The 20,435-nt window shown below is 41.6% G+C and overlaps 1 protein-coding gene across 1 annotated transcript in view; it reads right to left on the bottom strand.

The window, feature by feature from the left end:
• The window catches only part of WWC1 (WW and C2 domain containing 1), a 97,844-nt gene extending 78,309 nt beyond the window's left edge, over nucleotides 1-19,535 (bottom strand). Inside the window, exon 1 of the mRNA XM_075274740.1 lies at nucleotides 18,779-19,535. Coding sequence (XP_075130841.1) covers nucleotides 18,779-18,897 — 119 coding nt within the window. The 5' untranslated portion in view covers nucleotides 18,898-19,535. The remainder of the gene's footprint in view (nucleotides 1-18,778) is intronic.
• Nucleotides 19,536-20,435: the final 900 nt, after the last annotated feature.

Consider the following 20,435-nt stretch of genomic DNA (forward strand, 5'->3'; position numbering starts at 1 on the left):
ACATAGAAAAAATCTGCCATTGTGAGCTGATATACCATGTTAAATGAGGTCTCCAGGATGTCTAAAAAATGTGATAATGATAAGCGTCTGTATTTATTAGCGATATAACTGCAATACATTTATTACAATGTAACCTAGACCTTATGTATCATAAATGAATCAGAGAAAAGCTGTCCTTGCTCCACAGCAACCAGAGATCAGCTTTCATTTCTAAATGGCAATAGATAAACTAAATGCGGCCTGCGACTGGTTTCTACGGGCAGCGAGGCGGTTTTGATCATGATCTGCCTTATGAAACCAGTCAGCGGCAAATCATCTAAGATGAAAGGAAACCAATTACATATGTCCTCGCAATAGCAACAAGAAACAAAAAAGCTGCAATAAAAAATAAAAGGCACCAATACCAAAGACATGGCTACAATACTGTTCTGGTTGTTTAATACTTTGTTGTATTGTAGTATAGGCTAGGAATAAGAATTCTATTTGGCGATACAATTCAGACAGATAGATTAGGAAATGTTACTATCTATAAAGCCGCAATGGGTCATGTACGTTACTGTCAGGGTCCTTACAAAATATAAAAGAAATATTTTGATGATTTCCTTCTGTTAAATCCACTCCTGACTTTGTCTCAAAAGTTGCCCCCCAAAATGATGCGTTTCTGCAATGTGAGCCTTAGTAACAGGCTAAGGCCCCATGTGGCATCCTACAACAAAAAAGCGCTGTGGGAAAAACTGTGGCGGCAACATATCACTGTTCTTACCGCAGCGCTTTAAACAGAAAGTTCGCAGAGGTTTCCTTTGCGGACTTTCTGTTTCAGTTACACTTATGGGGATACCACCGGCGTTTCCGTATATATAATTGATATACTGCGATTTTCAAAACTGCGCCGGTCTTGGAAATAGTGACGTGTCCGAAGTATGGTCTTTACTGCACTTTAACCTGAGTATAAAGCGCTGTGACTTTTCCCATGGTGTTTCTGCTGTGGAGAAATTACGGCATTTACGCCATGCGGGGCACATGAATATGCCATCAATATCATATAGGTGAGGGCAAAATGATGTTGATATCTAGGATAAACCAGCAGTATCGTAAACCAAGAAACCCCTTTAAACATAGGCATGTAATTTTTTTTTTTTTTTTTTTTTTAAGTAGAGGGAGGAATACAGCTCAATTTTTTTTTTGTCTATTTTTTGTACATGATTATGGGGCTGCCATCTTGCCTGAGCTTCTCCATTGCTCTGTGAAATGGGCTATCCACTTTCTAATAATAATAATGATCTATCATTTGGACAGCCCATGAATATTAGATCTATGAGGGTACATAGTTGGGACCCCTACAGATCCAGGTGTTCTGGGACAGCATGGCTCCTGGTAGTTTATAGGCTTGGAGCTGCATACAATGTACAGAGACTCATTTTGGTATAGCAGCTTTGTCCCATAGACATCGGGAGCCACGTTGTCCTGGAACAGCTGATCTGTGGGGGTCCTGGCTGTTGGACCCTCACAGATCTAAGTATATGTCATCAATATGAGGAAGTAGACTATTTCCAACAATTTAGTGATACGCAGTCTCATAGCCATAGGACACAATAGACTGGAACTGATTTGAGATCTATGGGATAGTTTTCTAGACATGCTCTTGGCAGCCAGGGGAAGTAGATAAGCTGTGACATTATCTATTATCAGTAGTTGATGCAATGATTGGTCAGTGATTGTGTTATCTATAGAGGTGTTATCTTCTATTACAGTACTGTCTGTTAGTAATTTAGGAGTTAGGTTTAAAGAAAACCCTTGCAGAACTGGCAAGTGAACATTGAAGGATTTACTCTAGGTTCACACTAGTGCCCAGACTCCGTTCTCAGCAGAAGACGGAAACCTGTCTGAACGGGTCCGGCTGTGTGCGCCGGTGAGCGTTTTATGCTCTTCGCCGCGAAACCGTTTTTTAAAAATCGGACACAGAGTACTGCATGTCCGACTGCGATTTAAAAAAAAACACTCACAGCCAGACACCTTTCAAACCCATTCAAATGAATGGTATGAAAGAGTACTGCAGGTTTCCGTCTCCTGCCTCTGTTTTGTGCAGGAAACGGAAACCTGCAGAATGGAGACCAGGCACAGATGTGAACGAGCCCTTAGTTCTTTTATTTAGTACAACTAGTGACATGGGTTGTTTTTTTTAAATCATCAAAAATTCTTAAAAAATGTAGTTAACATAAAAAGTGCCATATTTTTCCAATTACAATGATGAAATGGCAGCAGTTCTAATGTGCAAACTTTATTATACTGAAGCCTTCCATCGCTTCTAAAGACCATTTCTGTAAAATGTATGGATATGACATAAATTGTGAATGAATAATCCTATTTAGAGCACTTTATTAGATAATCGTATTCTAGAGTCCACAGGACTGTGCAGGAAATTGTGCTCTTGTGTATTACTGCTTTATATAAACAGCGAGTAATAAAATACTCCTCCGGAGTATAATAAATTATTAAAGGGCTTTGTATTGGAGATTAACGTCAATAGCCTTCATATAACCCGTAACCTGGGTCGGAGGTTTTCTATTTACTGCTAATTGTAGACTTCCCTACGGTCAAGTGAATTCGGCTTTTCAGCCATACTTGTGGCACCAGCAAAGTGCACTTCATATAAAGCTCAGGTAATAATTCTGACACAGCCGCTGATAACGTTATACAAGAAAGAAGGAGAGATACAAGACTGGGTAATATAGTAAGGAAAGGCAAGAGAAAAATGTAGAAATAGACTGTAAGCTCCGTGAGACACAGATGGCTACCTTGTAGGAAGTTAGCAAGCACACTATATCGATTACCAGCTAAGTGTCTGGTGGCATCTAATACTGAGGATTCCTATTCACTGACATCACTGGATAGTTATTTTCCCTGCTTCCATATTGAATAGTACTTGAACACTTTTTTTTTTTTTTTACTTTATTCTCTGGCGCAGATCTCAAAATCTCCCACATAGATATAAAGCGAAAGGTATTTTCCATGTCAAACAGAAGACAAACATTAATGGCCATTCCTTAGGAAGTGAATGAGTCTATTTTGGGTGCTTTTATAGGCAATGAAGGGGCAACAACACTCTTTTATTCCTTCTTTCTTCCAGGAGTTCAGGCATTAAATGCTTATTTAAGGATAGAAATTTTAACTAGTTACACAAGTCATATAGTTGCTGTGCATTGCCTGTTCCACTGTCTAAAGACCCATCTTGTCCATTAGCTTACATGCTACGCTCAATGGGATGTGCATGATATTTTATTGGACCTGTGAAAGGTTTGTAGTTTCCAGAAAATTCTAGCTTCCTTTATCTATGAGAAGAAACAATGCACCAGACAGGACTCTTTGCCAGACCTCATAAACTTTAGACTGGTCCTGCCTAGCTTTTCTGCAATGTGGGCCTTAAGGGAAAGTTCACACAGGGTTTTTTGGTCAGGATTTTGAGGCCATATCTGCCTCAAAATCCTGCCCAAAAAGACGGCTCCCATTGAAACCAATGTGATCCGGTCAGTTTTTTTTTCTGTGAGTGGTTTGTTCCAGCTCCCGGAAAAAGAAGCGACATGCTCATTCTTTCAGGCAGATTCGCCTTGCGACATCCGCCTGAAGACACTCCCTCCCGACCAGAGCCATTCATTGGGCCTAATCCGGAGCAGAGTGAGCGACTGGATGTCAGTGCACTACACCAGCATCCAGTTGCAGCTACCGTATTTTGGTCCAGAACCTGAGGCGGCCTCCGTGTCAGGTTCCAGACCTCAAAAACCACGTGTGAACTTACCCTAAAGGAGTTTACGACATGAGGGTGGAACAGGAGAGTGTGACTGGTGTTGGTGGACAGTGTACCCATACAATATAGTAGATATTTGACGTCTTACTTTAAGACTCCCAAAATCCCTATCGATCATCTGCCCAGTGTACAGAGCCAGAAACTATGGCTACTTCTGTGGCCAGGCCCTGCGGATGCAGCTAAACTTCCATTCAAGTAAAAGCCCAATTGTTTGGTTAAAACCAGAACTCTCGGTAAAGACTGACCTTATTTGTTTTGTGAATAAAGTCATGCTTCCATGCAAGGTGTACCACGTGAATTATTCCTGCCCCAGAAAAGCACGTAATGTCCTTATGTAGTGAGGAGTCACCACCCCAATGCTATTCTGTTCACTGTTATTATATAAATATATGGCTTTTTTTGTAATTCTGTTATGGGGTTACAGCCTATGAAATATGATTCCACTGTATTTTTATGAAGCAAGATCCAGAACAGGAAAGTTCTCTTAATACGAGACCCGGCATGTCTAAATAATACAGAAGATACAACTCATTACTATGTGACTACATAGGCGGGAACGTTTCCTTAGGCAACTTGCTAGACTAAAAAAATTACATATTAGAGCAAATCATGAGTCGGCTTCTGAACTGGTTCTCCTGTACATCATTGCTGCCTCCAGAATACTATCTAGAATTTGTCCCATTAACAAGCATTAAGAGGTATGCACTTTCCCCAATTCCTTAGAAAACATCAGTCTTCCTAAATGTGGACCACTGTGACTGTCCATATATCCATATGGTAGACCCAAAATAATGACTGATGCATTGCATTTCCTCATTCACGCATCTGTACCTGCAGATGTGTGAGGTCCGTCACGGACAGCACTCACCCTGCACATTTGCTGTGGCTGATCTGAATTTTACTAAAAATACACACTAAGGCCTTGTTCACATATGCATTCAGTATTCCATTTGGGGAGTCCGCTTGAGGTCCCCCGAACGTAATACCGAACGCATTAAAAAAAAAAACACACATATCCCAAAGACTATAATGGGGTCCATGTGTTTTCCGCACGTAGTCCTCACGAATCACACAGAGAGAAAAGTGCTACTTGCAGTACTTTTCTCTCCGCATGATTCGTGCGGAAAACACACAGACCCCATTATAGTCTATGGAGTCCGTGTGGTTTCTTAGCAAGGCGTTTTTTAATGTGTTCAGTATTCTGTTCGGAGGGTCCCCAAGCGAACTCCCCGAACGGAATACAGAACGCAGATGTGAATCAGGCCTTACGTCTGAATAAACATATTGAAATTAACTAGCCTTACCAATATACACAAGACAATGGGGGGGGGGGGCTTATCAACTCAGAAAACTGGTGTGGATAGGTGATAATACAGCGCAACATTGGCGCACGGCCCTTTTGAACACCAAACATCATTGGTATTTATTATCATTAGAATTGCTATTTATTATAGGAGACCCGACGAGGGTTATATAGGAAATCTACGCCGGGATTTCTAAAATCTGTATATCTTTTCTTCCAAATTGCTTTTTTTTTTTTAATGTGAAACAGAATACAGAATTCCCTTTGAGAAGTTATTCTTTGGGCTTACAGCCTAGAGGGCTAATGGGGTATATAAATTAGTATCTTTTTATCCAAATTTTTTTTCAATAGTACAACAAATTTGTAAAAAAAACCCCAACTTATTATTAAATATTAAATACACCCTACATCATATAACCAGCAATACAATTACACCATGTTTCTACAAAAAAAATGTATTCTACACAATATGACTGTATCCCAGCACAAGCACACTCTCTAGGCAGTGTATAGAGCCAGTACTCAGTGCTATAGTGAGGAGTTTACTAGTTTATACTGACAATACTAGTGCTTTGGAAAGATGTCAATTCTACCATCAAAAGCTCAGCCGGTGCTCATCACACAGCATGGCCTCGGTATAATGAGCCTTGCACAAAGGACTCTTCTAAAATGTAAAGCAGACGTGAAATGGACGAGCCTACAATTAACAAGCATCCAGCTGTTTCTATACATGTAACCTTATACGAGTGCTGATATTTACAAAGTAAGGCCAGACTCTTATCACTCCATCACAGGATCAGACCAACGGACTGAAAAACTAATATGCGGCGATTCAAAAAGAAGTGACATTCATAACAGCATTAAGTTCTTTATCAGAGTAATGTGCAGTATAAAAAAGTGGTAGAAGTTTATTACGCTTGGGGGAGGTGATAGACTCCCTTCAAAGACTTCACTGTCTCACTGGTGTGTCATGTCAGGTTGCTCAGATCCTGTGGTTGGCAGTGAATATTGAGATGAACATGCTGTGCACTCAGTCATGAAAAAAATAACAGAGGGTAAATTGTAATAGTTGTTTCCAGTGCAGCCAATCCAACATTTTAGTAGAATTGGCGAACATCCTATTGGAAATTCGAAGGTGCACTATTCTGCCGATAGAGGAAGATTTGCCATATCTATCTGTGCCATAAGCCGTTCCTTTCCCGTGGCCAGTGACATTATTCTCTGCAAAAAAAGAAGGGACTTTGTGCCTGCTCACTGCACAGAATGGGTTTACTTTTGGGGAATCCCTCATGTGCTCAATACATTTTTGTGCAAGAAAACTGGCATAATAAATAATATTTATTTGAGGCTGGGTTCACGCCAGTGCTTGAAGTCCGTTCGGGGATGCTGTTCCCCTTTCTGCTAGAAAAATGCAGCACTTTTCTCTCTGAATTTTCCGCCCTTTTCGGGCAGAAACCAAGTGGAAACCTGGGACTCCATTATAGTCTAGGGGGTCTGCAGGTAGGGTAAGTTCACACAGAGTTTTTTGGTCAGGGGTTTGAGGCCGTATCCACCTCAAAACCCTGACCAAAAAGACTCAGATCTTTTTTTCCGGGGGCCATTTCTTCTACCTCCCAGAAAAAAGAAGCGAGATGCTCATTCATCAGGCCGTGTCGTCCCGCGATTTAGCCTGAAGACGCTCCCCTCTCTCTGGACATTCATTGGGCCTAATCCGGAGCAGAGTGCTCGGCTGGATGCCGGCGCAGTGCACCGACTTTCAGTCACGGCTACCAGGTTTTTGGATCGGCTGCCTCAGGTTCCTATCCAAAAACCCTGTGTGAACTTACCGTAACACCCCCCGTTACAGAAGAACTGTTTTGTTTTTTTTTGTTGCAGACTTTTCTGCATTTTTGAGCCAAAATCAGGAGTGGATCCATTACAGATAAGAACGTAGTATAAATTTCCCATTCCTATTGTAGCCACTCCTAGGTTTGGCTCAAGGAACCACAGCAAAATCTGCTACAAAGCCCCCCCCCCCAGCTTTTAGGCAGTGTGGGAAATGAGACTTAAACACGTGAAATGTTACGGTATCTTGTCTTCTAAAATGCATTTGGGGGAGTTCACACGGAGTAACGTGCCGCGTGATGTGGCACGTATAGGCCATGTGAGATTTTGCGGGCCGTATATGCTCCCATTGATTTCAATGGGAGTGTGGATCGTAAACGCCGCGTTATTTTGCGGCGTACACGTGCAACATCACGCGGCACGTTACTCCGTGTGAACTGCCCCTAAGCTGTAGAGACAAAGCACACCAAAATGTTCAAAAGCAGATGCATTTTTAAGCATGGTGAAAGATAAGTCAATGACTCTAGGTTGGGAAAGGGTTAAGCACTGCAGCCTCAGAGTAATTTGGGAGATTTGGCCTGGTGCACCTGTATCTGGGCTGTATCCTGACAAGCAGTCTTGCCTGGTTTCTTTGTCCTCATTGCTGCTGCACAGGACATAAGGTATTTGTATATTATGACTTATGTATCTATTATAATAGTGCTGATAAGGCTCTGTTCACATCTGCGCTGGATGTTCTCTTAGAAGCCTCTGTTTCAGATTTGGACTGTGCAATGGTTGGTAACGTCGGCTGACACACGTTGTGTGAAATAGCCCTTAGTGTGCAGTTTACGTTGTGCTTAGAATACGTAGTTGTGCTGAAGTATTAGGCTCTGTTCACACCTGCAACCTCACTACTGTCATCTGGGCAATTTTTGCACTTTTTTTTTTTTTTTTTTTTAGCATGTTTGTTTTTTTTAATGTCTCAATATTCACCTCATTTACTAGAACATTATTGCATCATAAAAGTTGCCCAAAATTCACGTCAGAAGATCCTCTGATTCCCTTTACAACAGACCCAACAGGGACAAATGTATCGCACAGACCTGCAATGGGTTTCATTACGGCGTCAATGTGTTATTAGACAGAAAAGTTAGTTCACACGTAAATAACATGTGGCTTATTTTGGCACCGAAAAAATAAAGCTTCCTAATTAGGATGGCTTTTTTGGACCTTGCCAAGCTTTTTTTGGAGCTTTTTTTTTCTTGTAAAAACAGCTTTAAAAAAAAGCCAGGCTGTTTTCCCCTCCTGTAAAGTGAATGGGCTGAAAAAAACCACGTCGTGTTTTTTTCCGCGTGTTTTTTTTTTTGCAAAAAAGAGAGAGAGAAGGAAGGTCATGTTGCTTCTTTTTCTCTGCTAGCAGAAAAAGTAAAGCTAGCAGTCTACATAGACTAACATTGTATGGAGGAGGATTATGACGTGGATTCCGCTGTCAAAACCCTCCTCCATGTCCCCGTGTGAACTAGCCCTAATAGAATTTGCTATGAAAGTAAAAAAAAAAAAAAGCCATTCATGTCTGTGCGTTATTCGCACAAAAATCCAACCTTATCAGACTTCGCCACGCCAATGTCGGATGCGACTCTGCTCCCATATGCAGCTATTAGGCCGCATGCTTTCTTGCTTACTGTCCATAATATATGGACATGATTTAGGATGAAATGTGTGGGCCTTATTTGCCAGTCTGACCATGTGGTAGATTTGGATGCGATATGATTTCTGTAATATCATTCTCATGGCAGCCTGGCTCTTCTTACTTGCTAAGGGCAAGGGTCGCAGCCATAAGAAGTATGAAAATTCACTATAGATTGTTTTATATACTTCATCCTTGATCCTATACTGAATTGATGTGCCCCATAAGGAATGCCAGAACGCAGCTTGTTATTTGCTATAACGCCTTTCCACAAAGGTACATGATATTTTGTAAATAGCATTTTTCTGTGTTATATGGCAAGCTTATGGTCCAGATACATTCGCATACATCACCCATAGATTACCATACTGAGCGCTGGCCATAGTTTTGCAGGATGCCTTTGTACTGAATTGCATAGCTGACTACTCTTTTCAATGGATGAGAAAATGGTATACTGGGCATTATTGTAATCGGAGCAGCGGGGACGGCCTCACGGCAGCATGAATAGGGCAGACAGGACCCTTTGGATTGTTGTCAAGCATTGATATTTTTAGAAAGAGGAACAAGATACATTTCTTTTGTAAAAAGTGAATCACTATTTCCTGTGAATCAGCATCGGGTGGAAAGAAGCTGACATGACTTATTACTTTTGCCTGATTTCAGCCATATTGCCAGCATTAAGGCACAGAATTTAATCCCATACCCCCAGCAGACTGAACCTGTGGTCACCAAGTACACATACCACTGTCGACTATGCCAAGAATGCACAAATCCTGTAGCAGAGCTGGACTAATCATTCATCCAGACCATAAAAAAGAAAACTACTTGGTTAACCATTTATCAGCCCTACACATTCCTCGGGCAGTGTGCCACCAAGGAATAAAGAAAGAAAGAAAGAAACTTTGCCTCTACCGCTAGGTTTTATTGAAGACGCACCCTTACAATTTCACCATTTCAGAGGTGTCTGTTTTAGGAAATAACTCCATTAACCATAAAGTAATAATTCAGGAGTGTTTTTTGTTATAACTCCTTTCTTGTACTGCCCCTCTGTTATTCCTCCTGGAAACTAATGAATAAATGAGGGCGGATTCACATCTGCGCCCTGGTCTCCGCTTTCAGTTACCATCTTCTGCCCAAGAAACTGGACAGGAGATGGAAAGCGGCAGTCATTTTTCAAATCTATTCATTTGAATGGGTTTGCAAAGTGTCCGCCTGTGAGCGTTTAATGGAAACCGTTTGTGTTTGGTTAAAAAAAAAAAAAAAAAAGTTTTTTTCTGTCAGCAGAAGACTAAAACTGAAAGCGGAGACTGGGGCGCAGGTGTGAACCCGCCCTCAACAATAATTCCGCCATGCATCTGCTTTTTTTGGATGGACACAAAGTCCTACATGTCCAACTTTGGTCTCCATCCAAAAGAGTGGATTCACCGCGGAGAAGCTACAAACGGACACCTGCGAATTGTTTTAAAAACCCATTCAAGTGAATGGGTTTTTTAATGGACCGTTCCCAATCTGTTTTTATGATATTAAGGCAGATTCACGATAGACTGACACCAGGCGCAAGTGTGAACAAAGCACTAGCAAGACACTATCCAGTTACTGGTGACCGTGTAAGACACTGGCAGGGACATGCCTCTCACTAGTAACACCCAGTTGTCAATGTGTTCATAAGTGTCTAGGAGGAAAAACAGGGAAATAGCACAAAATAAAGGCTATGTGTTGGAAATGAAATTACTTAATAAAACAGACATGTCAGAAGTGGTGACAGCTCCACAAAAGAAATATTTGTTATAGCAAGAAATAAGCACAACAATTCTATGTTCACGAGATAGTGCCGTGCACTTGACTGAATGAAGACTGGTCTATTGCGGGATTGTGAAATCGGGCTGTGACTTCCCAAATTCTTGGATCCTTCACATGTATGGTCGTGGGAATAGATCCATTGAAGTCTGTGGGGCTGTGTGCTGGAGGGTAATGCAATGTCTAGCACACGGCCACTGAATCCTGTCATGTGAGTGAACCCTTAGGGCAGGGGTAGGGAACCTTTAGCACTCCAGCTGCTATGAAACTACAACTCCCATCATGCTTCATTCACTTCCATGGGAGTTCCAAGAACAGAGGAGCAAGTGTGCATGCTGGGAGTTGTAGTTTTGCACCAGCTGGAGAGCCGAGGTGCCCTTACCTCAGCCTTAGGGTGTGCTCTTTGTTTGGAGTGGGGGGAGTTACTGCTAAATTTCTTACACAATTGCAACCTTTTAGTGGGTGCAAATGCTGAGGCATAAATAAGCACGTCCCTAAACAGCACAAAAATTTGGAATATGATAAATCACCCCAATATGCCAAAGACTCTCTAAAAGGGATCAGCAGGGAAATTCACGGCAATGACATGTGGCACAGGCACAATAATAATAGTAATAATGTTACATTACAGTTCTACTCCATTGTATTCCATATCAGTTTACAACTCACATAGAATATGAGCAATCCTATGGAAAACTCCTACGCCGGCCTCTTTCCTTTCCCTTTGATACATAGTCTGATTTTACCCATGTTACTTGTTAGCTCAGTTCATAAGGTTCCATTCAGGGCTGTAGGCTTTAAAATAAAATGTATTTTTAACATTATACAATTATTAATATTGTATAATTAGCTTTATACTTTGTTGCATATTTACCTTCAAAAGAATTCAATTGCTGTTTTTTTTTTCAATGAATTAGAGGATCTTTAGTGTCACTGACTGACTATGGCGGTTGGCCATTTATAAAGGAGTTGGAGTCAGTCTGAGTTGGTGGATTGGCCTACCGAATCCACTGCTCTGCTTCACACCCGCATTATTCTATTTTGTTTCACAGAGAGGTTTCTTCTTATGTCCCCACTACATGCAGTTGGTTCCATTTAGCCTCAGATACACTTTTGCTCTCCATTGCTGGTAGATGTGTACTGCAAATTTTGTATGTTGCTTCTTTTGTAATACCCTGGAAAACTCAATAGATATTTGGCTATGGCTAGAGGCGTGTGACATGTAACTCCATGCACCATAGTACCGTATATACTCGAGTATAAGCCGACTCGAATATAAGCCGAGGACCCTAATTTTACCACAAAAAACTGTGAAAACTTATTGACTCGAGTATAAGCCTAGGGGAGAAATGCAGCAGCTACTGGAAAATTTTAAAAATTAAAATGGTCGGAGTTTTTGGGTGCAGTAGTTGCTGGGAAAGAGGAAGGGGTGTTTTGGTTGTCTGTCTGCCCCTTCCCTGACCTTGAGGACCTCCCCCCCCCCCCCCACTTGGAATTCAGCCTGGCTGAATATAGGGGATCTGCAGTGCGCCTATTAACCCCTTCCCGACGGAACAGGAGCACTGCAGATCCCCTATATTCAGTAGACCGGGCACTTTCAGACACAGGGATACCTAATGTGTTTGTGTTTCACAGTCATTTTCTACTTTTATATGTATTCTAGGGAAAGGAGGGATTTAGAACTATTATTTACTTATTTATTTATTTTTTAAGCTTTCTTCTTATTTTATGGGAGATTCTATACATTACTATTGCGACTGGTAATAGACCACCCTCCCAAAAAAAAATTAAAAAAATATATTTATTTTTTTTTTGCTTGACTCGAGTATAATCCGAGGGGTTTTTTTTCAGCACAAAAACTGTGCTGAGAAGTTTGGCTTATACTCGAGTATATACGGTGAGTTATGATGAAATGAGCTTACAAGTGGAGAAGACCACTACTTTACTGAACGGCCATAAAGCTGGCAGCGAGCTCACACACCAGTGGTCAATAAATAATGTGTCCATGCGGGTAAATATAGTCCCACATGGACACATCACATGGTTATGTGAATAAGTCCTAATGTTTCATGGTGGCTCAGTGGTTAGCAACGAAAACATCTGCAAGGAGTTTCTATGTTCTCCCCGTGTTTGGGTGGGTTTCCTCCAGGTACTCCAGTTTCCTGCCACCCTTCACTGATAGGGAATTTAGATTGTGAGCCCTATAATGGACCGTGACTGACACTCTCTATAAAGTGCTGTGGAATATGATGGTGCCAAATAAGTAAGCAAAACAAAATAATACAACTGACTCCTAACTATGTCTGCTGTATTAGCCAAAGGGCACAATACAGTGTTTATTCAGGGCTGTCTCGACTAAGAATACTTAAAATATGTTGTCCTTAAATATAGCAGTGTACTCGGGTAACAGATATTCATTGGAATGAGATTTTTTTTTCTATTTAGATAAATACTTTGCAATATATTTTGATCACCATTAGCATGTTATTCGATACTACAAGGCGTACTGTGCGACTATGTGATGTAGCCCTATGAACTCTGTTTAGTCACTCTAATTCCTTGCACATAACAGAGTGAAAGAAGCGAGATCCTGCCACATGAATACTGATAAGGTCTATTGTCAGGCCTATAGGAAAACACTCCTAATACGCAGGTACACAGCCCTTATTTTCTACCACCTGGGATTACTATATTTCCCTGTACATCAATGCACAAAGATGGTCCTGTTGATAATTTTTTAGCAACCACATTTAACAGCTCAGCTAATGGATGTACTTACATAATGTGCGCTGTACGGTCCATTCAGCCATTCACAGGTTAAAACTACAATATGTAAGGAGATCCCAATAAGTGGCAGTACGTTCCTAGACTGCTAGGACTCCTGCCAAGCATAAAAACCTGCTGCAGCCTTTGTGTGTTCTCTGTAAATTACTTTTTTTTTTTTTTTTTTTTTTGCAAATGTGTAAAATTTGAGTTGTGCAGTGTGAACAGAAAACAGAAACATGTTTCTTCTGGGAAGAGCATTCCACCTATCCACAGGTTGTGTGTGCCCGTTGACTATATACTGTATGTCTGGGCAGTCCCCTCTTAGCACTGCAAGGACTAAAGACTAAAACTGGACTCCCCATAGAGAAGTTTTCACCTAGTAAGTAAGTGTCCTAATTTGAATGTCCAAAAATTTGAAAGGTGCGAAGAAGAGGAGGCAGCCCAAACATTGTTTTTTTTATTTAGTGGATTGGGGGAGAAAAAAAAAAGACATCCTAATATATGTTGTTTCCCATTATGACCCCACCTGGGTTTGACTTTATTAAAAAAAACTACATTAACAACCCTGAATGTTCTGGTACAAATGGGTTTTGCTGAAGTCCTTAATGTAAATGAACAATAAGGAATGAAACAAAAAGGTAACAATACTCAACATCCCAAAAATGACTCCCTTGTTCTGCAGCTGCCCGGCCGATGCACCAGGATTGTTCCTCCTGGTCACACAGGATGTGATGTTACTTCCCACTGATGGTTACCGTACTTCTGTCTCCTTTCTGTGACCGCTATGATAGCTGCCTTGCTTATGGGTTGAGGGGATATCGTCACTCCATAGGGAGAGAACCACAATTTAGGTGTGTGGAGTCTTATTAAGCCATGAGCGCTCCACTGTGCAAAGGAACATGGGAAGAATATGCAAATCTGACTTCCATGATGTAATTAGGAAGCTAGTGCCTCAAGAATGCACACCAATAGAAGGGATCATCAAGAATGCACACCAATAGAGGGCGCTCATCAAGAATGCGCACCAATGCATTCTTGAGGCACTGGCTTCCTAATTACATCATGGAAGTCAGATTTGCATATTCTTCCCATGTTGTGTAGTATGGGCATACTCTGTCCCTCCCCTTGGCTATCTCAGACTTTGTCCGCTATGTTTTTGACTGAGACCGTATGGTAAGGTGACTTTTTTGAGATCTGTTCACATTATGGTGCTGCGTGGTCGTTGCCATTGCCGTGTTGTACCTGTGGGCTTGAGGCTGTAGCCTGCGGGCTGGGGTACTATTGCACTGTTGGCGATGTATTGAGTAGGTGGCTGTGCAATGTCGCAAACGTTGGCATAAGAACTCAATACACACAGGTTGTTCTGTATTGGGTAATGGGTTTATACACCTTGATCAAAATGTATACCAAGAATCTTGTGTTCATTTCTGTAGATTTTGCCAAGATAATACTGGGATGTCTTTCTTTTTTTCTTAAATGTGGCTAATTCAGACTAGATTTGTTTGGATGTTGTTGAAAGATTTACTGAATGTGGCTAAAGCCGCACCCAATAGCCAGGACGCCACTGCTTTCTTAGTGAATGAACTGCTTATCAATTTCAGATCAATCGCACAACTAATAATAATATACTGCTGAAAATATTCGTTATTTCACTTCCTAAGAACTGAAACCACCAGTGGCACAAGGACTGGATGTGGCTATAGGCATCCAGTATATCATGTGGTGCCACGCTTCGTTAAATAGTATTTTTCTGTATATATATATATATATATATCTCACAATGTACATTTTTCCCTGCCAGTATGTCTTTTGAGTATGGGAGGAAACCCACGCAAACACGGGGAGAACATACAAACTCCTTGCAGATGTATTGTCCTTGGGAGGATTCGAACCCAGGACTCCAGTGCTGCAAGGCTGCAGTGCTAACACTGAGCCACCATGTTGCTCCCGTTAAATAGTATTGTACACCATCACCATGTAAGGCGGAGAAGTGGCCATGCACATAAAATAACTCCAGTAAAGGGAGCCTGTCAGTAGTAAATTGGTTATACACCTAATCCCATTACCATGTACAGCTTTATCCATGTATTCATATGCAAGCTAGGGTACAGAAATCTAGACTTGAGACTAAAGCCTAGGCCAGATAAAGCACAACCCCCAAAGCACTTGTCTCCTCATCTGCATATGAATAAGTTAGTGATTTACATGAAAATTGGGCTCTGAATAACAGAGAGATATTTACAAGAGATATATCAATAAGATACTGTTATTAGGTTTATAATCCATTTACTACTGACACACTCCGTCTAAAGCGAGTATATCTCAAGACAAACCTCTTAAAGAAAATTTATTCATTAGATTAGTAAATCCCATCAGTCGGTCAGTGATCAACCACTTGGTTCTGGTCACAAATCCTTTGGCCACTAAAGTACTTTGGCCACGACTCCTTTGTATCTATAGATAGTTAGCTCAGGTTATATCGCATATACTTAGCCATCGAGGAGAAAGAGACGCCATTGAGGAATTTACAGCAAGTGAAACCTTTAACTTTCTTCGTTAACCAAATGGAAGCAATGCCTGAGCTGCTGGTATTGCTGAGCTAGGAGACAACAAGTGTCAGTGTGACAGGAGACACGTAAATGACTGTCATTGTCATTCTGACAGCTATCATGCTGAACTTCAAGGACCGAGAGCAAAAGCCACATAGTGAAGCCATGCCTTGGGCACCATGAAAGCTTCTACTAAACAACCTGATATTCAACATTTTCCACTGCTGAAGTCCTACAGCTACTTACAAGCAATCTGGCTGCAGGCTATACATGTGCCTGTGGGAGTACGGCCGGTGGGGAAACTGGGAAATAATTGATGTAATAAAATTATATTAGAGGTTTCAGTCTATGGCTGGATCAGAGAAAGCAGGCAAAAATAGGACAACCCATTAAAATAGACTGTTCAAAAAAACCTCATATGCCCAATTGTAATGAATTCAGTTCATTGCAGCCATGACATAGACATTAATATTGTTATTGTGAACAGAGTCTAATAGTTGGGTCACATAGGTAATAACCGGGTCACTTTGTGAAGTACTCCAAACATTGCAAGTTTATCGAGTCGTCCCTCACTAGCCACTGTGTTGCCAAACTTGTATCCAGCATGCCTTACAATAATGAGTATCACATGGAAAAAGCACAAGCTAATACAAGAAGACAATAATCAACCAATATATATAAAAAATATCAAATATTTTATTACACATTAAATAGCATATTATTAAAAACAATAATGTACAGCAGGGCAGATTGAATTAAAGCCAAAGACATACACAAATAGACACATAGAATAAAGAACGTGGGTTCTTATGCTAGACCATGTAAGATGAATAAAGGTAAGTATAGTAGCAAAAATAACACTAGTATGAATATAGCAGAACTACATTAGTGCCAACCAAAAAATACTGTTGGAAAAAAGCACCCATCCAAAAATATGTCCCTATAAATGTAGACTAGTATTTTGTAATTATAGCATAAATATCTGAGGGCATATAGGAGGAAACAGCTACTGTATATAAAGTGTGAGGTAAACTACATAAATATAAGTCCCATCAATAGGGAATATATGTGATCACACTACAATGCAGCCAAAGCTATATACATATGAAATACAAATAGCTCCTATAAGGCAATTAGCCAAATACCTGAAGTCATGTCTCCAAATAAAGGTCAGCTAGCAGCCACGATAGAATACTAACAGATAGGTAGACGGACCACCCCAATAATGAGACCACCAAAACTATTTTTGAAGCCAATTATTTCCTACAAAAACACACTCACTATCCTCTCTTTCTCTCAATTCATCTAATACCTGTGCACATTGCCAGACAAAAGCGACAGGCTGCCATCTGTCCAGGTACTGTAGAAGGTGGGACAGATGGGTTTCGGTTAGAAGAGGGGTGCTTGTTTATGCCTGTCTGGAGTCTCTCATTGACAGATGTAGTTTTTTTACATATACACTCAACTTTTTTTTCACTGACTAGGGTCAGATTTCTTTCTTTCACTCGTAACAAACGAGAGTAAATCCATAGGGATCTACTAAGTTTGCAAACTGACAGGTCATAAAAGGGGGATTGTCCGGGGACAATATGTCTACCTTCCATGAGCATGTGCAGCATTCTCTCCAGTCATGGTCAATACCCAGGACAGGCAATTCTTGGGCTTGGTGGGGGTCTCGGGTCCCAGTAATAATAAGTTTATGAACTGTCTGGTATGTCATTGTGCTCTCGTCACCCTAATGATCATCATTTCGGGTTATGTACAACTACTGCATTTACTGAATGTTTGTCCAGACATGAACATAATGCGCATGGATAGAACACAACTTTTACTTTTCATCTACGCCAATCCATGTCCCATCAACCATACAGGTCATCACATGGGTTCGTTCACTACATCCACCCATATACTTATAATAACATACAATGTATCATTAATGGTAAAGCAGAATATAATAACATCTGGATCTGCTAAGTGTATTGTTGAGAATGATACATTGTTTCAACACTGACCTGTAAATTACTGAACATGGATAACTCTACACTGCCTCAAAAATGTATATTATTGTGATTTATAATCCAGCAAAATGTGACACAACATCTCCAAAATATTCTCCATTCTATTATACTGGTTCTCACATGTGATATAAGCGGGACAAATCCCCTCTCCTACAAATATAGAGATATTTACCAGCCAGCTCTATGTATTGGGGGTCACTGTAAGACACATGGAGTAAAGGAGTGACACCGCCAAGTAATGCCAGCCACTACTGAAATAAAATAGTCTTTTATTTATAACCAAAATCGTGTGAAATAGACTTAAAACACTGCCACTGTCTGTAAGGTTACAGCTACTGCCAATAACCTGCAGAAATGTACAGAATATTGGAGACCAGGTATACGGCAGCCGAACATACCTGAGCTGTAATATGAGCAGGGGTACAGGTGTCTACACATACAGAATAGGGGGGCATCATGAGGACAGGTGTCTACGGTTATAGGCCTGGGAAATGTCAAGTGTCATCTACATACATAGGTCAGATGTATAGGGGACTACATGGATACAGGTGTCTCCACACATCTGATCATAGGCCCAACTGTCTACACACACAGAATGGGAAGGGGACAGGTGCCTACATGCATGCGATTAGGAGAAAGGGTATAGGATTGGGGGGGGGGGGGGTCAGGTGTCTACATACATAGATAAGATGAGCTAGAGTCTACATATATTGGGGGAAAGGGTCTGCATACATGGGATCAGGAAGACACTGGTCTACATACATAAGAGCGTAGAGGAATCTACCTGCATAGGATCAGAGGAAAGGTGTCTACCTGCATAGCATGGAGGGCAGGTGTTTGCCTACATAGGAACAGGAGTAGTGGGCAGGGGTCTGCCTACATAGGATCAGAGGTAGCAGATGTGTCTAATCTAACATAGAATCAAGTAGAGTGGACGGGGTCTACATACATAGGATCAGAAGTCCAGATGGGTCTCTACCTTCATAGGATCATGGATGGTGGACAGGTATGTTCTCCACATAGAGACCTTCTAGACAATCTTCCTCTTACCTGTCCCTAGGATCTATCCAGCTGGTGGTCTTGTTGGTGTGGTCAATGTAATAGATTTTTCCATCCACATCCCTGGCTTCTTCCCAGCCCTCTGGTAGAGGTAGTTCCTTCCTTAACATCTCCAATAGAGCTGATCTCCCCCATAAACTTCATCCAAATGTCCTGGGTAATAGGGGAGGGGACCCGTGTAATAAGACAGAAGAGTCTGGGGTCTCTCAGGATCATGCACACGCACACTGGGGTATCTCTGTGCTCAGGACATTCACACACCATGTAACTTCCAATGGGCGATCAACAAGTTTGCAGCTGTGCTTCGGGCTGGGGCTTCTTGTGCTGGTCTGAGCTGTCCATTGCTGACTCCAGAGATCCGAGTGCCTGCCCCAGCCTGTGCAGTACACCCCTCCTAATGCCCCCCTGTGCCCCTTCTCTTCCCGGTCAGTGCCATAAGAAAGTGCAGGATATTGTTACTGTCCCTCCATCCCTGTGCTATCCCCGGTTATCTCCTTCAGCGGCTTCAGATGCTACAAGGTGATCTCTCCAGGGGGAGGCGAACCCGCGGCCGCAGTGTTGTCTCCGGGCTGTCTCCGGGTCTCCCGGCAGCTCCCTCGCTCTGCTGCTTGTCGGCTTCCGATGTGTGATGCTGCTGAAACTCCAGCACTACGTCATCCAGGTGATTACTGTAATACATGTAGTAGACGAGCACAAGAGAGCTTCTACTGTAAAGGCAGGAATAGTGGGGCACAGCACACAGATGGTGATCAGCTCTCCTCCTCCTCCCTCTCAGCAGCAAAGCAGCCGGGGCTCACACTGTGTCATGTCATTGTGCTATTGTCAACCATAGAGCTGGGAGATTTAGGGCAACAGCTGCTGTGCAAACATACATGATAAGAGATAAGGGGCCATAAAACTGGGCCACTATCTGGAGTTTGGACACTAGAACTGCATTGCAGGGTTTCTTCCTCTGGAGCAGAATATGCAGGGGTTTTTTGGTGTACTTTTATTTATTGAAGGTCACTTGCTGTGTGTAGGGACACTTTTTTTTATTGTCTTTGCTTGTTTCTTGCACTATGTAGCAACCTGACTCTCAACGCATTAAATGAACAGTTGCAGCAAATTTTAACTTGACATTTCCTTGGCTTCTGTTATGAACTTAAAATGGTTCATTAGCCATTAATTTAATCTGTGCACGTGTGCAGATTCTCCTATCCAAGTACACTGCACTGTCCCAAACCACTACTATGCAATGGACGGGGCTCCTGCACATTCTCCTGTTTACGTGAATAGGAGATCCTGCACACGTTTCCTGTCCACTGCTGTAACTTCCAGAACCTGATAGCCTCCGCATCAGCTGACCTGTGCCAGGTCTGGGTGTTGAACCCTCACAGATTACAAGATTACATATTGGTGACCTATTCGGTGAAGAGATAGTCAGTCAGTCTGAAAAATCCTTTTGAGTGTGAAAGTCTGCTACATCTGTCTAGGAGTAAAATCACAAAATGAGTTAAGTCAATTTTTCAAGTTTCGATTCAGTTTGACCAGTATGGACTAAAAGTTCTTGTTCCGTTCCTGAACTGCCTTGTTAAAAACCAAGTGCAAGTTGCCTTAAAATCTGTACTATGAGGAATCCTGGGACTCTCTCTAACACAGTCTTAGTAAT

The sequence above is a fragment of the Leptodactylus fuscus genome, chromosome 5, assembly GCF_031893055.1.
Source record: "Leptodactylus fuscus isolate aLepFus1 chromosome 5, aLepFus1.hap2, whole genome shotgun sequence".
In the NCBI taxonomy this organism is placed as follows: Eukaryota; Metazoa; Chordata; class Amphibia; order Anura; family Leptodactylidae; genus Leptodactylus; species Leptodactylus fuscus.